At 42.4% G+C, this 17,646-nt stretch overlaps 2 protein-coding genes across 3 annotated transcripts; one reads left to right on the plus strand and one right to left on the minus strand.

Annotated features, from left to right (window-relative positions):
• Positions 1-7,479: 7,479 nt before the first annotated feature.
• LOC133885884 (5-amino-6-(5-phospho-D-ribitylamino)uracil phosphatase, chloroplastic) lies at positions 7,480-11,691 on the minus strand. Its single transcript, XM_062325652.1, has 11 exons — positions 11,532-11,691; positions 11,348-11,440; positions 10,551-10,619; positions 10,339-10,443; positions 10,113-10,167; positions 8,866-8,939; positions 8,581-8,664; positions 8,358-8,498; positions 8,170-8,235; positions 7,972-8,081; positions 7,480-7,886 (listed from the first exon to the last, which is right to left on the minus strand). The coding sequence occupies exons 1-11, from the start codon at positions 11,628-11,630 to the stop codon at positions 7,718-7,720; spliced, it is 1,065 nt and encodes a 354-aa protein (XP_062181636.1). The 5' UTR covers positions 11,631-11,691; the 3' UTR covers positions 7,480-7,717.
• Positions 11,692-13,910: 2,219 nt separating this feature from the next.
• On the plus strand, positions 13,911-17,425 carry LOC133885885 (uncharacterized). 2 transcript variants are annotated; one of them, XR_009903273.1, is made up of 9 exons: positions 13,911-14,134; positions 14,236-14,298; positions 14,391-14,446; positions 15,346-15,439; positions 15,537-15,597; positions 16,147-16,228; positions 16,365-16,442; positions 16,567-16,630; positions 16,954-17,028. XR_009903273.1 is itself a non-coding variant. In XM_062325653.1 (9 exons), the coding sequence occupies exons 1-9, from the start codon at positions 13,988-13,990 to the stop codon at positions 17,015-17,017; spliced, it is 687 nt and encodes a 228-aa protein (XP_062181637.1). In that variant the 5' UTR covers positions 13,911-13,987; the 3' UTR covers positions 17,018-17,425. The 2 variants fall into 2 exon arrangements, 1 of the variants encoding a protein (XP_062181637.1); XM_062325653.1 differs by having other exon boundaries at positions 16,365-16,420; positions 16,954-17,425.
• Positions 17,426-17,646: the final 221 nt, after the last annotated feature.

Consider the following 17,646-nt stretch of genomic DNA (forward strand, 5'->3'; position numbering starts at 1 on the left):
GCAGTCCCCGAGCACTCTCTCCCGAGTACTCTCACACTGGCCCTCGGGGAACCGTGCGCTCGGGGGCTGCTGCGCGCAGTCCCCGGGCACTCTCTCCCGGAACTTAGCTCTTCTGATCGTCGAGGGACTAGGGTGCTCGGGGGTGAGCGGGCACCTCCCCGAGCACTTTCTTCCTGGTACTTAGACTCTGCGGGTCATCGGGGAACTGGGGTGCTCGGGGACCAGGGACTGTGGCCCCGAGCACCTTCTCCCGGAACTTAGACTTTCCTCACTTCGCAAGAGGGACCTCGTGGGATGATGACACTTGGCGGACGGCTGGCCTGGCCTCGGGACTCAGAGACCCCCGATTCCTGATACACCGACAACGGCCGAAACCCTTTCTTCCTTATTTTTGGCACATAGGCAATGCTTCCCTCTGAGATCGTCCTTCAATCAACTCGAGTGGCCAACTACTCGGACGACGACTAGGTGAAACAATGAGAGGATGATGTAAACCTGATCGAAGAGTTCCACGAGCATACTCTAATTCGAGCTGCCCGATATCAGCAAAGCCTCAGACGCTATCACAACCGCAAGGTGCTGGAGCGGAGACTGGTCGTTGGCGACCTCTTCCTTAGGCAAATTCAGAATAAGGTCAGTCGGAATAAACTCTTTTCCAAGTGGGAAGGGCCCTACAAAGTAGTCGATGTCACCCGACCTAGTACGATCAAGCTAGCCATAGAGGATGGTCGTGAATTGCATAACTCCTTAAACATCGTCCTGTTGCGCAAGTTCTATATGTAGGGTTACTCGGAGACGAGCCTGTTTCTATATTTTGTAGAACCTTTTAGACGAGCATGGAATATGACTTGTAAGTTTTTAAGTTCAAAAGACAAGACTCTATTTTGCAGAATTTCACGACCAACGTCGGACCCCCGTTAGATTGGCTCTCCGACCACAACACATGACAACATTCGACGGCCACTACGGGACCTGGCGACCAAGAAGTTAAAATGACCAGATGGCCAAGAGCTCTAGAACAATGTGGGATCACTACTCACACAATATTAAAGGTACAAACGGCTCGGGATAATGACCGCAAGGCCATAAGACCTCACTCGGGTCGGCCGTTGGTCGCCGCCGAGGGACTTGTCATGCTAAGGGTTGTTCTGCACTCTGAAGCCTAACTAACGAGAAGGGTGGAACAATCAGAGCCTACTCGCCGCGACAACACAGGAAAAACTCTCTGAACACTCTGAACAGTGATTCGGACCAAACGGTCCAAAAATCACGGGCCTCCTGTGTGGCCTTCCGGCCATCAACGAGGCTTTCAGAAAGGGATGGAACAAGGGAGGACATCATAAGACCCCAGCATTTTCATTCAAAAACAAGATAAGTTACATGCGGATCGATTACATTCGATCGAACTAACTATCCTATTACATTTTTTCTTTCCCTATTGACTCGTGTGGCTAGCGCAAGGTGGACAAAAAGTATCTGCCTAACTCTTACAAGTAGTGAAGATCCACCACCTCCAAGAGTTCAAAAGTATGTAGACCCCTATTTGCCTTGAATGAGTCAAGAAATCTCTTATACTCTTCCTTTGGATGGCAACTGGTCACCTCAGGAATCGGACGATGACCTGCGTAGGGGCCGGAGAGGGTAGCCGGTGCAAAGACCCTACTGGAGCTACTAACAGGCGCCGGTGAACCCTGCTAACCCCCTTTTGCTCCTCCTCTGCCTTCTCCTCTTCGTCTGTCTCCTTCTTTAGAAGGTCTCAGTCGATCTCCTCCTCGTTGGAGATGTCGTTAACCTTGACCAGAGCAACCACTCAGGCTAGAGACCTAGCGGGAGCGGCAGGGGAGACCCTATCTGTAGTGAGGGAAGCACGATGGCGGCTGGTTCCAACTCTGCAGGCAGGACCTTGAGATTGTCTGCCCCCGAGGGCACCACAGCAAGCGAAGCCTGTGTCAGAGGTGACTCGGCCCTTGCCAAATCCTCCAAAATCATCGACCTTCCCGATGAAGAATGGGAGGAGGACGCCATGATCCACAAGGATAGTTGCCTTCTTGCCTTGCAAAAAGCCTCAATGAGGGGCCGGCTGGGTAAACTCCTACTTTTTATAGCCCGACCATCCATTGATTCATGTCTGGGGTGAAAAACGGAATCACGGCGGTAAATGTCCCTAATCCTTTCATTTACTACCCCGAGGGGCTCATGACCACACCCCGGTCAAACCCGTGCATGGGTGATAGCGTCTAGGCACCAACACCTTAGTTTTTTATACACATCCTGTCATGACATCTCACTCTCAGAAGTATTGAGGAACCTCAATCGGTGCGACATCAGAACCGCTCGAAATCCAAGGGGGCGTGCATGGGGAACCAAAAGTCTCATGGGCCTGGCGGCAATCAATGTCTCCCTCTCTCTCTCTTTTTCTCAGGACGCTTAACCTCTTCATGTGATGTGAAGTTCAGAGTCAAACTCTGAAAGTTAATTGCGTCGACGACCACTCTCTAGGGGGGACTATATTCCCTCGGGGCCCAAGTGGTACGACCAGACCTGACCACGGCCACGGGGAAGCTTAGGGCTACTATCGGAGTATTGGATGAGGGGGCATCCTGACTGACAGGACACATGAGGCATATGGCAGCTGGCAGGAGATATTTCCTAACCCATGGCCCATTGCGCGACTAAGTGGAGACTCGCACGACCAGGGCAAGGCTTGCACGACCAGCCTCCTTACGATATTGTGCGATCCTGCGACCAATCCTTGTTGGTCACATGATCAGTTCTTACCTAACCCGTCTAATCGCGTATATTATTGTCTACTCAAGTGTTTTCCTTTCCTAGGCACCCCATCTGGTGAACAAAGTCATAGTCGGCCCGGTTGGGAATTGCCCCGTCCCGTAGCATTAAATACTACGGAATGAGGCTTTGTGGGCCTACGTGGCGCCGTATGACTGACATGATAGGGTCTATAGGATGACCAAGCAAGTAGACAATTTTGCAAGTAGACTTGTGGAGCGCACGGACGGGATGGTTTGGTAGACGATTTTGCGGCACACGATGATGGGACAGGTCAGGAGTCCAGGGTCCACAAAGGGAGGCGTTCCACAGATAGGACGGACATACGGAGCTCTCAGAGCAAGTTGGGATCACCCAGTTCTCCATGATAATAATTTAAGGGTAGAATATCTAGCTAGACATGGGTTTGCTAAATGGGGCATATTTATAAGTTCTCCTTCTCTCTAGTTTATAAAGAGAGGAGGACCCGATTTGTAGATGGATGGAGAATAAGGAATCGTGAAAACTCATATGTAACCAGTTCACAAACTCTAATAACAAAATACACAGGACGTATGGCTGTTATACTTTGGGAAGCCTGAACCTAGATAACTCATGTGTTCTTGAGTTCATCACACATGCAAACATACATACACCGCAAACATTGTTCATGCGTCCCTTAACTGGTATACCCTAGAATCATTGTTAGTGATTAAACCTCGATAGATGGCTAACTGCTTCTTCTACCTCAAACAAGAGGCGCATATGTAGATAGATTTTTATGGGCTAACTGCTTCTTCTACCTCAAGAAGAGGCGTAGACCTAGGATAGACTTTTTAGGTGCTAAATGTTTTTTCTACCTCAAACAAGAGACGCAGAAGTAGGATAGATTTTTATGGGCTAACTGCTTCTTCTACCTCAAGAAGAGGCGCAGACTTAGGATAGATTTTTAGGAACTAAATGCTTCTTCTACCTCAAGAAGACGCACAAACGTAGAATAGACTTTTTGAAAGCTAACTGCTTCTTCTGCCTCAAAGAAGAGGCGCGGAGCCCACTTGGAGCATCTCCAGTAGACTAGCCAAATTTCACCCTCCATATCTTCATTTGGTTATCCACTTCAAAAGATTCCCTCTCCATATTTCTGTACACTCCAGCAGACTAGCTAAATCCCACTCTCCATATGCATGTGGACAGGTGGTAGAGGAATTTACAATACGTGTGCTTGTGTGGTAATCACAATTATGATCTCATAACAGAATCTACCGTGGTCTAACCGCAATTATGATCTTGTCACATGCATGGTAATCGGAGTTAGATTCCGCCACAGGCATGGTAACCGGAGTTACGATCCCATCACAAAAGCAGTTACAATCCCGCCATAGGTATGATAACCAGAGTTACGATCCCGCCACAGGCATGGTAACTAGAGTTACGATCCCATTACAAAAGCAGTTATGATCCCGTCATAGGCATGATAACCGGAGTTACGATCCCGTTATAGGCATGATAACCGGAGTTACGATCCCACCACAGCCATAGTAACCGAAGTTACGATCCCACCACAAAAGCAGTTACCATCCCACCACAAAAGCAGTTACCATCCCACCACAAAAGCAGTTACCATCCCGCCATAGACATGATAACCGGAGTTATGATCCCGCCATAGGTATCGTAACCGAAGTTACGATCCCACCACAAAAGCAGTTAAATTTGGGAATTTTTATTTAAAATTTGTAAGAGATTTTTAGTTGAAACTAGTTAAAATGGGTTCTTTGTTATTTAATCTATGAGCACAAAAATCGGTGTGATTTTAGAAGTTATATAAAGTCACTTTTTGAATTTATGAAAGATGGTTGAAAAAATGGAGTTTTGAAGCAAAAGCTAGCTGGCTTCTCTCTCGTCTCTCTACAGGAGTCACTACAGGAATTTGGCAAGCGGGGAGGTGAACGCCAAGTTTGGCCAACGAGCGGAGCCGGATGACGATGCTACAGGGATGGTCAGCCGTTTGGTTCTTCTGCTGGAGCCGTGCTTTTCGTTCTTCTGACCAATTTTAATGATAACTAGCCGGATAGCTTTTCTGCTGGAGATACTCTTAAGGCCTATTTGTTTCAGCTGAAGATTTTGAAAAGCAGCTTATAGAAGCTGGATTGTGAAAAGCTGGATTGTGAAAAACTGAATTGTAAAAAGCTGGATTATGAAAAGCTTTTAGATCGTAGATTCTAAAAAACTTTGATGAACAGTTTAGTAAAATAGACTTTCACAATCTATCAAAAGCTGAGAAAAATCAGCTTCTCAGATTCTCACAATCCAACCAGCAGATTTTAAAAAGCTATAACCAAAAGCTATCTGTTTATTTCAGCTTCGGATTGTAAACAGACCCTTAGCCCCTGTGAATCCACCTCTGGCAGTAGGGTCCGGAGAGAAGAAGGGAAGAGAGAGGCGATCGAAGTGAGGTGGCAAATGATATGCTATTGTTTTCAGCATTCCACACGTTCAAACCCTCCCGGAAACTACCGTTTGCACTGTGTTAAAAATTGTAGAATAAATAAACGACATTATAGCTGAGGGTGGAAGTTACATATCGTAGCAATAGTTGCGAGGGTAAAGTTGATTTTTTCCGTGGATTTACTACTATTGTTTCTGGGAGCAATAATAATAACTGATAATAGTAGTATCACTTAACCTAGCTTAGCTTCATCGCATGCAATTATACCTACCTAATTTCCCCTGACGATAACACTAATTTCTTGAGTCCTTTAAATAGTCCTTGCAGTTATGAGTCCACACGTACGTGCTGTTCCAATGTCACTTTGTACAATATATCAGCGTATTGTTGCTGTTGTACTCTGCTATACAGTCACCGTACTTTCAAATTTCGAACACGTACATGGAAAAGCTTGTAGTGGCCTATAATAGGAGCGAAGGCAAAGAAGACAGTACGTTGACAAGGAAATCTCGCGAAAAAGGAGAAGATACAGTGTGAAACAGATAATAATTCAGTTTTATTGTACTTTATATTGTAGGAAAATTTTGGTTGTTTAGGTTGAAGTTTTCTATTTATGCATTATTTCGAATAAACTCTTTCACCAGAACGAGTCTGCCTTCAATATCAGGACACTTATTCACGACATGATATGTATTTGCATTTTGTTTTTTGTAGGGCGCATTTTGCTCCGTTCTGTGTATAAGTGTTATTGAGTTTGTGAAATTCACTTTGACTTTCATATTCTGATCAGTTTCCCTCGATTACTTGAATAATCAATTTAGGGGTAAAAGAGGAGAGGGAGTAGCACACAAATACAAAGTTTCATGATGATGAGCCCATGGAAATTTGCATGTAATCTGTCGAAATTTGGTAGCAACTTCATAGCCCGCTAAAACGTTAGACTAAGGCCAACTGTTTCTCTTCGGGGATGAAAATTCTGTCGTGAAGGGATTTTCGTTTCCTTCAGCGCTACAACGATTTCTTTTTACGGTTTCCGTCACGAAGGGATTTCTAAGGTTATTTTCTCTTAGACGGGATTCTCTCTCCTTTCTCTTTACGATTCCTCTTGAAGTGAAGCTGTTGAAGATGAGAGAAAATAAAAGGAATGAGAACAGAGAAAGAAATTAGAAAAGGAATAAAATGGAAAAAAATAAGGTTGGAGATGATCTTAGGTTGGGCTGTACGGCCCATTAAGAGCTCTTAGGTAAAGATCCTGATTTCTAAGTGTCTAAAAAATGGCAGATTATATACCGGATATTACAGTTGTCATCGCAGAATAGAAACATTTTTGTATATAGAATTTAACGGGAAGTGGAGGTGAGATCTAGGCCTGTATAGCTGCCAGTTCTTCATCCTCGAGCTCATCGCCTGCGACTGGAAGATGAAGCAGACACAAGAACTTGGAAGGTATGACGGCAAGTCCTGTAAATTGATCATTTATCTACTGCTAAGCCTTGATGCTGTTCCAACAGCAAAATATAATCTAATGTTTAGCACTTCATAAGTGCAATTAAAATGTCGCGTAGTAATGCCAGTGTCCGGGAGGCCTGGCCTTCGAACATTGTTAGTGCTGAAGATATCAAACGCTCCGGGAATGTCGGTGCCGGACTGTGTTTGGCAACGCCGACGACCATCCACGACTCCACGGAAGCTTGTGAAATGCATGTGCCCCTGAGCTCCTCCGTAGCGTCGTCACCTTCTCCTCGGCGTCTTCGTCGATCTTTTCGTCACCTTTGATTGTCTACATGAAGATATGTTATTTAAAAAAATAGATAAATAACATGATATTTATTTTACGTGACTATACTCTTATAATTGTTAGTTTATCTTACTATAAATTTCATTAAAAAAAATTGGATAAACAAGTGTTGTCGTTGGAATTGGAATAATCTAAAACGAAATAGTCCTTTAATTACCTTGACTTAGTACTATCAATCTCGTTAAAGAACAGTTACAGGATCACCGAATAAGATGAAGAGTCAATGTCATTTGTAGGTTGTCTCCATCGGCACCAATGCAAAGCTCGTTCAAGCAAGGACAAAATTAAAAGCATCTAAAACAGGGGACGATCTTATACGCGAGATAGTTTTCCTCATCTTCTGTATCGGCGGTTTGGATCTTGAATGAAATCTATATTATTCCAGTGCATTATTTTGCTTCCTCTAATTTCCTCCTAAATTAATCATTGGCATAGACAATGTTGGCTCACGAATGATCAACATAGTAAATCTCTTTTAACATGCCATTTTCTCATTCTGAAACTAGACATCGATGAATAAATTGGGTAATGTCAGCTTGCAACAAAAGCAGTATTGTTGCAGCAGTTTCTCTTCATGTTACCTGGACACGAACCAAGGTGCACAATAGATCATCTAACATCAGCACTATCTTATATACAACGCCACGGTGCAAAGGCAAATGTGGCTGGCTATTCAAGAATAGGCGGGATCGGAAGGAAATAACTAATCAGAAGATGGTGTCTACTGTCAGCCTCCTCTTGGGAGGTGACCTCTCGGTTATCTGCTTCTGCAAGTCCATGAAGCTTATCCCCTTGTTTGCAAACAGCCTTCTGAGGTTGATCACTGAGAGCTCGCTGTATTTTGCGACGGCAAGGTCGGCCTGTACCAACTCATACCTGCACTTAATCAGAAAGAGTACCCAGTTAAGATCTGATCATCTGAGAGGAATGCAATGGCATATTCCAAGGAACAGCTACTTACGCAGGATTAGCACCAATCAGTGCAACTGCCATCATAGTACAGTTGTGAGCAGCTGTGACTCCCCTTGGATCGTCCTCGAACACCACACACTTTGAGGGCTTACGATCCAACTGCAGTTAAAGTAAGGGAGAAATTTGATAAATATGAGCAGTACATAGCACCGATCAACAATACGATCAACAACAAGCACAAACATGCCTTCATGGCAGCAGACAGAAACCTATGTGCTATAGATTCCATATCATCTTCATCAGTCACAATCGCCTGCAATAGACAAGGAATGTGAGTAAAATGGATTGGTATCTGATCATATGCCTAAGCAGTATGCTTTTCAGGCAATAATGTTTCAGGAAACCTTAGGAAGGTAAAAGGATGAATTAAAGAACCTTGAAATATTTACTTAGTGCCATCCGATCCAAAGCTTCGACCATGCATCTCCTGTCCAGGGATGATGCAACAGCACAAGGGATCCCTGCTGTCTGAACTGCATCCAGCCATTCTCTCAATCCTTCTACTGGTGTATCAAGCTAAATGAAACAAGCAATTAGTCAGACGTGATCAGGTTGTAATTAACCGCCATCTTTTATGTAAAACAACAGAATAAATTACTTTGAAGAGGTTTTCGTAGTACAACTCTATAAGGCGCGCCTTCAATTTTTCCATTTGATCTTCCTCTTTTGCCCAATACAAAACCTGGATAAGCACAAGTAGAGTTGCCGCTGAGTACAAAACATCCAGTGAGAGAATGTGCATTTTCATTTTTTTTTTCCTTTGTTTTCTGCTGAGAGAATTCAGTGCCGAATTCAAGCTGAGAAAAGGTACATCAGTTGATGATGTGGGCATAGTGACAAATTTGATGGATACATTATCTGGACATATGCAACAAACTTATACCTTTCTAAGAACATGGTCAGCAGCACCATGAAGAATACTCTTTCGAACATGAGCAGCACTAGGGATATCCTTCCCTGAACAAGACAAAAAAACATTAGTAAGTGTACACCAAGGGAACATCACCAAACATTGATATCAGCATGAATTCATTGGTATATTAGAAGTTCATAAAATAGTTTTTGCTTTTTAGGTGTAGTAAGCCCAATCAGTATAAAGTTAAGGTCGCGTTAATGCCCACAATGGAAGACTGTGCTAATAGACTTAAAACGTAGCTTCATTAGCCCAACCTAATTCCATGAACTAAAGTGTTCTACCTTGGGTCAACATTGAACAAAAGCCAAGGTGAGAAGAACACTGACACAATTAGCCTCTTGTAGATTAAAATAGAACTGCAGGGTATAACAAAAATCTCATGGTGGACGACCACCTCTGCTTGACAACATGGAAATGATATTGCCTCAATTTTTCCTGTGCAAAGAAGCTGACTGCTTAAGCATTACTTCATCCGTAAATCAGCCCATGACATAGCGATTAGCAACAACCCTTGATATGTCATGACTAGCCATATATAAATAATAAAATGTGAACAACTAAACTGTGTATTCATATAATATGGTGAGCACAACGGTAAAAACAGCGACGACAAGGTAAGGGCAGATCGCCCTCTAGTCGCTAGACTTCTCCGTGCGACAGAGGCTCCGGATTGGTGGGCAAGGCCTTTTACTTGTATTATTGCTCGATTCTAAACAAAGACTGGGCTACCTTTATATAAGAGGTAACGGACTAGCTCAATTAGGAAACATGACTCTGAAATAGAGTAGGAAACAGATATACTAATCTAACTATACTAGGAATAGTAATGTGCATATCTCAGCCAGCCGTAGGCCCAGCTGAATCTGATTTGGTTGCTGATCCAGGCAGATTTAAGTTGTTCTTCTTATATCTATGCATCTGATAATTAAGCCCATACTTTTTGTCCATAACATCATACACCAGATACCCCTTCCCTCCCTCCCTCCCAGCATTTCAGTCTAAAAGAGAGCTAACTTTTGATGTGCTTAGACGCTAAACAATATTGAATTCTATGGATATCATTACTGAGAATCTGAAAATTCAGACATAAAAATAAATCCATACAAGAAAATGATCCCTCAGTTCCCATTGTCACAATAAGAAACAGACTAGTCACATAACAGCAGTATCCTAAATAAGCAACATTAAATGCATGGCTTTGTCTATACACGCACCTTCCTCCAAAGCAAGCTGTCTCCAAGCATCCAACTTTAGTGAGTCTGTATCAGCCTAAGAGAACAGAGGACATTAGATGTCAGTCAATCAATGACATGCATGCACAAATGAAACTGCAAGCAACACTGAGTGAAGTATCAAGCCGAGTAAGATTTCCAGTGTACGCTAGACTTTGCCTAAACTAAACGTTACAGTAGGATACACTAGCACCAAAAGAAAACTCACAATGACATTGTCCCATGAGAAAATCAGACCAAACGCCTCATCCGGCTTCATAGCATGCCTTATCCTTTGAAGGAAGCATTCTTGCAATTTTTCATTCAGGTAATCCTGAAACATTAAGAAAATTTTATAGTAAAAGTTAACATTACAAAAATGTTATTGGGTGTTAAATACATCTAATCTGATATGGCAATCCAACTAATGATGATACTTACCACATCGACCTTGAGTGGTCCATCCATCCGAAATGTTTCAAAGCCCTCCCCATATTCAGCTCCGATTGCCTAATAAACCAAAACAAAAAAAAAAAAACATATTTATTTAAGAACTGACAAAACGAAAAACAGAATAATCCCTACCCTCAAAGAACAAGTACTTCTATGGACCAATATTAATCGTAGCCGGAACAGTTTCAATTAATAGCACGTTACCAATCCAACTATCCAGTGCAACACAACTAAAAAGAAGCTTAAGAAAAAGCCTAGCTGGCCACTGCTCACACCCTCGAGCAGCAAACAGGTGAGAATAAGGGACTGTTTCGAATGCAAGAAAGTTACAAGAAACAGGTCGATTCCTGTGAGAGAAGCCCATGTGTTACAAACAGGGCCTAAATGTACTCTGGAGCTATCTGTACAAGTTCAATAGCAAACCAAGCCCGAAAACACAAATGCTGGGAAGAATTCACCTGAAGAAGCCATCAAACTCATATGCATCCAATCAATTGCCTCTTTACATGAAATTCGCTAACTAACACACCGAAATGAAAGAAAGGATCTAATCCGATAGGCGCCGCGACAAATCAGAGCAAGGTAGCACCCATTTATACACCAATACAACCAGAATAAACAGCGTAAAAGATTAACCGAGGAACAATATAATGGCACTAATTTAAAAAAGTACTTTTTTATCCACAACCCGTCAACCATTTAGTACCTAATCCAGAGCTCGCACGGAGCTAATTCCAACACCAAATAAGAAATCAAAATAGGGCAAACAAGAAAAAAAAAACCACCTCATCGACGAAGACCTTGCCGGGGAGGGGCGGGAAGGCATCAAATCCGGACGCCCTCCTTCGCAACCTAACCTGCCTCCCGTTTCTTGGTCTCTGCACAATAACATCCCCAAAAAATATATATATATATCAGAAAAAAAATCGAGAAATTAGTGTCATACGAGCGGAGGAGGTAAGTGCTCACCGGAAACCGAAGACCGGAGCATGGGACGCGAGGGGGGGAAGAGGGCGCCGAAGGGAAGGGAGAAGGCGCGGTGGCGGTGCGGAAGCTACACGACTCCATGGGAAGGGGAAAGAAGAAGAGAGGGATGGTAGTGGAGGGGTTTTATTTTTAGAGTTTTTCGATTTCGTTTTTGTTTTTTCTCTGTAATATTGTTGTTATTATCTGTTTCGGTATTTAATTTTTCTGGCTGTAAAGTGTGGGAAGAAACGGATTTTCTTTCTCCTTCATTTGCTCTTTATTGGTATTTGGTAGGTATACCGTGAATCAATTTGAAATATTACTCACCACACGTCTAGAAATATGAAAAAAAAAACTTTAGATGTTTTTTTTGCTCGTGATTGTCGCCTTTTTTAAAAAGGAAAAAGTAAATACGAAAGGCAAATCATCAAGCGCCCTTACATTAGGAATTTTGATGAAATTTATCTCCAAAACTCGTGATTGATTCGATTGTTGCTACCAGCTGGAACAAGTCAATTTTCACTTGCAGCATAATTCCTTTTGCATCCGCTGCACGTGTGCTTGGTGGATAAAGCTTGATAAATCATTGCCCTTGGATGGACTAGTGATTAGTGAACGATGTCGACAATTGTAAAAAGGAAAAAAAAAGCAATGGAAAAATAGAACATAGAATATGCTCCTCAGAGCATCTTCAAGGATACTAAAAACTCACTTCTAATATCATTATATAAGAAATATTCTTAATAAAATTCACTCATTAAATCTCTTTCATCTCTACCAAACTATCAATACCTCATTCTCTATATTTTCTCTACTGTATCATCACGAATAGACCCTACCTGTCATCTCTCCCTTTCCTCTTCACTAGCAGCAGTACCAGTACGCTCCTCCACCATCTTTGCTCTTACTGCTCTGCTTGCCTCCACGAGTCGGCCCCGCCCACCTGTTGCTACGATTGCCCTAGCCACACCCATCAATGCCTGTCTCCCCCGAGCTCTTCCGACAGCGGGCGAGAAACATTAGCCCCACATTTCTTGTCTCTCCCCTAAGCTCCACCGGTAACGGTGCCAAGATCCAGCTTCGGCTCCAACCTTCACGTCGTCTCACGCAAGATTGAGGCAAGGAGCTCACAAATCGAAGGCCGCGGGCCGCTCCTCCTCCTTGCCATCAGCCTCTTCGCGACACCATGGTCTCCAAGGCTCGCATGGTGGCCGGAGCGGAGGGCGGGGCCGAGCTCAAGCCCCAGGCAGGCGGGCTTGACAAGAGTGGAGGCAGGTGGGCTCGCCATTGGCCCTGTCAGAGGGTGGCTCGGCGGGAACACTGATGGGGAGCGAAGGCACGCAAGAAGGGAGGCCGTGGGAGAGCAGAGGTTGTGGGCCTAAGGGTGGATTGGGAGCCGAGGTCACTTCTAGCTAGGATGAAAGCTCATCTTAGAACCAGTAAAAATTGGAAACAAGATTAGGAGGTTATTGGAGTTGAATTTTAGAGTTAAAATCTCTAAAAATAGCTATTGAGAATCATTTTAAACAGCTCTCGGAGATGCTCTTAATAGTATATATTAGCTTCTCAGCATCTCCCAACGAAAACATTTGACCGGAGTATATGCAAAAGTTTGCCTCCCAAAATCTCGGATGGTATGCATGACATCAGCCCGCCAGGTTCTTAAATTTTGGGCCATGAAAAATATGTACTGAACTGTATCAAAATACGGAAGTAAAATGCACAGGCCGAAATCTCAAAGAATTATGAAGTACATAATTTTGTTTTCTCTCTAACGATAGTTTCTGCACCACATGTCATTTTTCACTACTTTCAAGCTACATGCGGATAAATATACAGTGGACAAATTCCATCGCCGGTATCATCAGTGACTTATCTCTATTATATAACTCAACTTTTCTCCACACTCTTATCCTATCTAATAAAAAAATTTAGAATTTGAATAATTTATACACTTTTACTATCCATTATGTCCTCTAACCTTCCTATTTTATTACCAACTACAGATATATGACATATTTTACTAATAAAAATAAATAAAAAATAAGAGATAAATTAACAGATATTTTTCTTCTATTTTAATCATACGCCAACGCTCCCGACGTATTCGTTCGACAGTGCTCACATAGCGTATACATTGTATGAGCACAAATAAGTGGATGTTATCATATCTAATATTTATGTTTTTATTACAATACACAATGCTTATATTATTTTGGATTGTACGGACAAATAGCGGAACTTATGAAATCCTTTCCAGGGTTAAAGTTGGCAATTACACGTGGGCTGGGTATGGGCCCAATCTTTGATGGCCAGATTCTTACTGGGCTGAAAATGGGCCGTGTTGGGTCAAAAGCCCAAGAAGCCTCGCCAGATCTGACGCTCCGAAATAAACCTATCTCCATTCGTGCCCGTTTCCCACTGCCGCTCCCAACTCCGGCGATCACCGCGTCCGCACCATGGCCGCTCGCTGGAGTCGCACCGCCCCCCGTCTCCTCCTCCCCGCCCTATCCCTCCTGCTCCTCTGCTCGTCGCTCCCGCCCCTGGCCGCGGCATACCGCCCCGGCGACATCGTCCCCATGCTCCGCTCCGGCCAGTACCACGACGTAATCCAATCAGCCTCAGCCCTTACTTGAGAGCAGCGAGTCTGAAGCTATTTGTGCTCGCACGTGTCTGATCTGTGCGTTCTCTTTCCTTAATTTCGCAGTCGAGGTCGGTGTGGTTCGACGTGGTGGGCCGCCACTGCCCGGCCTTCGCGGTCAACCGGGAGGTGAGGCTTTCTTGGAACGGCTCGAGTATTCTATCTCTGGGGCTTCTTCTTGCGGAGAGGCTTTCGTGATTTGGTTGAGGTTTCTTGTGCAGGTGCTGATGCCGATCCCGAAGCCGACAGGGTTCACCGGTGCTGATCCGTACAAGATGTGAGTAAGATCATGCGTCGTTTCTCAAAACCTTGCCGTATGAACATGTCTGAGACTACATTAGCTGAATTATGCATTAGTATCTTGCAATATTTTAGTGGGAACGTGTGAATTGTTTGATTTTTATCAGGGTCATTATTGTGTAGCCGACTTGACTGGTTTTAAGGCTGCAAGATACTAGAATTTGTAGATTTTGCAGAAGACCTAGTTCGCTGGATGTGAAATTTAATTCTTAGGTTTCATTCCGTTCTTTTGAATGAAGGATTGGTAGCTTGTAATGACTATGCGCCTAGGTCTGTCTGTGTCATGATTCATTTCGTTGTGGAAGACTCATATCCAGGAAGATCAGACTTAGCATCACTGAATGAATGTGATTGTAATGATTGGTGGTAGATTACTGTCCCCAAAAAAACCTTCAGAATCGCAGTGCAAATGCTCATTGGTAAATGATAATGTGTTTGCAATTCTTGTGATATTTCACATTCTAATACTCAATAGGTTTTGTGTAACAGAATATATACTGTCTATGCTTAGGTTAGAATGGATCGACTTGGTCAGAGAAATAGCAATAATCGAAAATGGTAAAACCATCACATATTATGCTATAGTTCAGTTGTACTACCTCCTGTATGATTAACTTTATATGTTAGGACATGGACATGGTGCCCTGCACACTTTGACCATTATTTTTTTCTTAATATAAACTAATAAAATTTAATGATATAGAAGTTCTTTTGATGATAAATCTGCTAATTTCGTTTTCCTGTGACAAACTTAAATACCTTGATGTATAAAACTTCACACATTCTAGGATGACATGTTTTGGACCGAAGTATTATTTGTGTAACAAGACAATCTTCACAAAATTGTGTTTGACTTACCTTATTGTAACTATGCAGAACGTTTCAAACTGGACATGAAAAGTTCCATGTTCCTTGGCTTTATGTTATAAATCGCAAAAACTCTGAAGTTCCACTGATTGATTTCCATTTGGTGAGGAATACACCCCTTGCTTAACTGCTATTGTGCACAATTTAAGGGGAATGTTTGTCTTCTTGTGTCTAATAGTGTTATACCTTTGATTATACAGAAGTACTCTGGAAACGATCTACTTGGGGTTACAGCTAAAGTTGTGGACATGCCTCACCACTGTATGTGATGCTATTGTCTGTCCCTGTAATATAATCAATTTTTTCACATGTCATTTTACTTTACAACTAAAAACCTAGTGATAAGGCTTTCGCCATTCTCATATGCATTACTAGTTTTGAAGATAAAGGGAAACTGCAATTAAATTAATTCTTAGTAAAGGGGTCAACTTGTCATTTACAATAGGCAACCAGTGGTGTGCTAATCAAGCATCCTGTATAAGAGAATTCAATAAACACTCATTACTTCCCTTATGTCCATTCACAAATATCAATTAGTTTGCCACAGCAATGCTGGGGCCATATGCCCATATATGCTGCTAACCTGGCATGTTTCAAATCCCAATATGCTATATAAATGTCAACTTTCAAGGCTTGCAATCGTCACAATAAAATGCGTACTCTTTTATCGCATCTTGTTGTCTATCTTTCCTTTCTATCTTCTGTGCAAGCAGGCAATTTCTCAGTAATAGCATGTTTGTTATATGAATCTTTGGCTTATATGGTGAATTTATTACCCTATCCACTGACCAATCCATGTTTACTGGGCAGATGTGGAAGTTCATCCTGACATAAAAAAGAATTTCTGGGATCCACAGAATTGGCCAAAATACGTTCTTGTTAGATATACATGGTACAAATTTATGTGGCCCATTTCTTGTTGTGTAATTGTGTATGAAATGTGACTTTTTCCAGTAGCCTTTATCATAAAGTGAGACTAAAAACTTTGAAGCAAAGCCTTTAACATTTATATTGATACTCTTATGCAGGGAGGAACAATCAGAGATAGACGTCGCTGCAGGATTTTATGTGTTATCTGGATCTGGTGAGTTCATTGGCTAATTCAGGTAGCTTTTGTTTTGTTGTGCCTTGTTTTTTGTTAGCCTCAGAACTTCCCTTATGAACAACTGACCAAACAGTTTGTGGATATCATATTTCCAAATCCTAATTAATTTGGACTCACATGTGCAGGGCTTGTTCTGTCCTTCATTCTTGCAATCTACGTCCTGCAGTCATCCCAGGAAAAGTTGACGAGGTACAGTTCTGCACATTTTATTTTGTTTGTGGGATTCTAGGGTGAAGAATGTGATATTCTTATGCTAAAACCACATTTAAGAGTTTGGAATAAATACATTCCATGTTCTTGGCATCCTGCATACCCATGGTGGTGCGGTTATATAATTGTCCAGCCAGCAAGGCTGCTCATATTTTGCTGGCTTAGTTAAGCATCAACTCCATCTACCATCACCCACTTTCATCATGTCATATAGGGGAAGGAATGGCTAATTAGATTTCAGCATTCAGCATTAGTCTTGATGAAAATAAAGATTTTTTACACCACGCCACTCTGCTCTGCAGGTTTGTGCGAGAAGCAGTTGCCGATAGTAGCCTACGAGATGGAGGGATTGCAAAGGTCGAGTGACCTATCTACAAGGAGATGTCATATTACCCGCTAATTTCTACAATGATCGAAACACCAACAAGAGATTCTCAACTCAAGGGCAGCCAATTTTTTGCAGCTTCTAGTACTACAGAACAGTATACATCTGAAGAAATATGACAAAAGTGGGTAAAATCAACCGTAGGATTCTCGGTATAATGGCATTTCTACCAGACTGGAGTATTGGTGTTTACTAGCTCGTTGCAGTGAGAACTAGGGAGTGAACAGCTTTTTTTCATTTTGTTTATGTGGGCGTTGTAGAATCTGTAGTAAAAGAACTGTAAAAATAGCTGTGTCAAACGTGTATGCCTTTCAGCTCATTGAAGCTAGATTCTCTAGGTATCACATTTTATTTGAACCTCGTATAATGCCTAAATTTTCTGAAAGATATGGGATATTCGATAGCCATCAGTCGCAAACCGCGGTGTGGATCATGAAATGATAAACAGCTCATGTGCAATTCAACAGCAGAAGACTAAATGTGTTCTCACATGGACCATTTTGTTACATAGAAAAGTAAAGGAAATAATAGCTGTTTTTTAAATCGGCTTTAAATATACAATAATTGCATCACTGAGTCCAAAGTAAATATGAACTGACAGTGACAAACT

The sequence above is a fragment of the Phragmites australis genome, chromosome 11 (genome assembly GCF_958298935.1).
Source record: "Phragmites australis chromosome 11, lpPhrAust1.1, whole genome shotgun sequence".
Lineage (NCBI taxonomy): Eukaryota > Viridiplantae > Streptophyta > Magnoliopsida > Poales > Poaceae > Phragmites > Phragmites australis.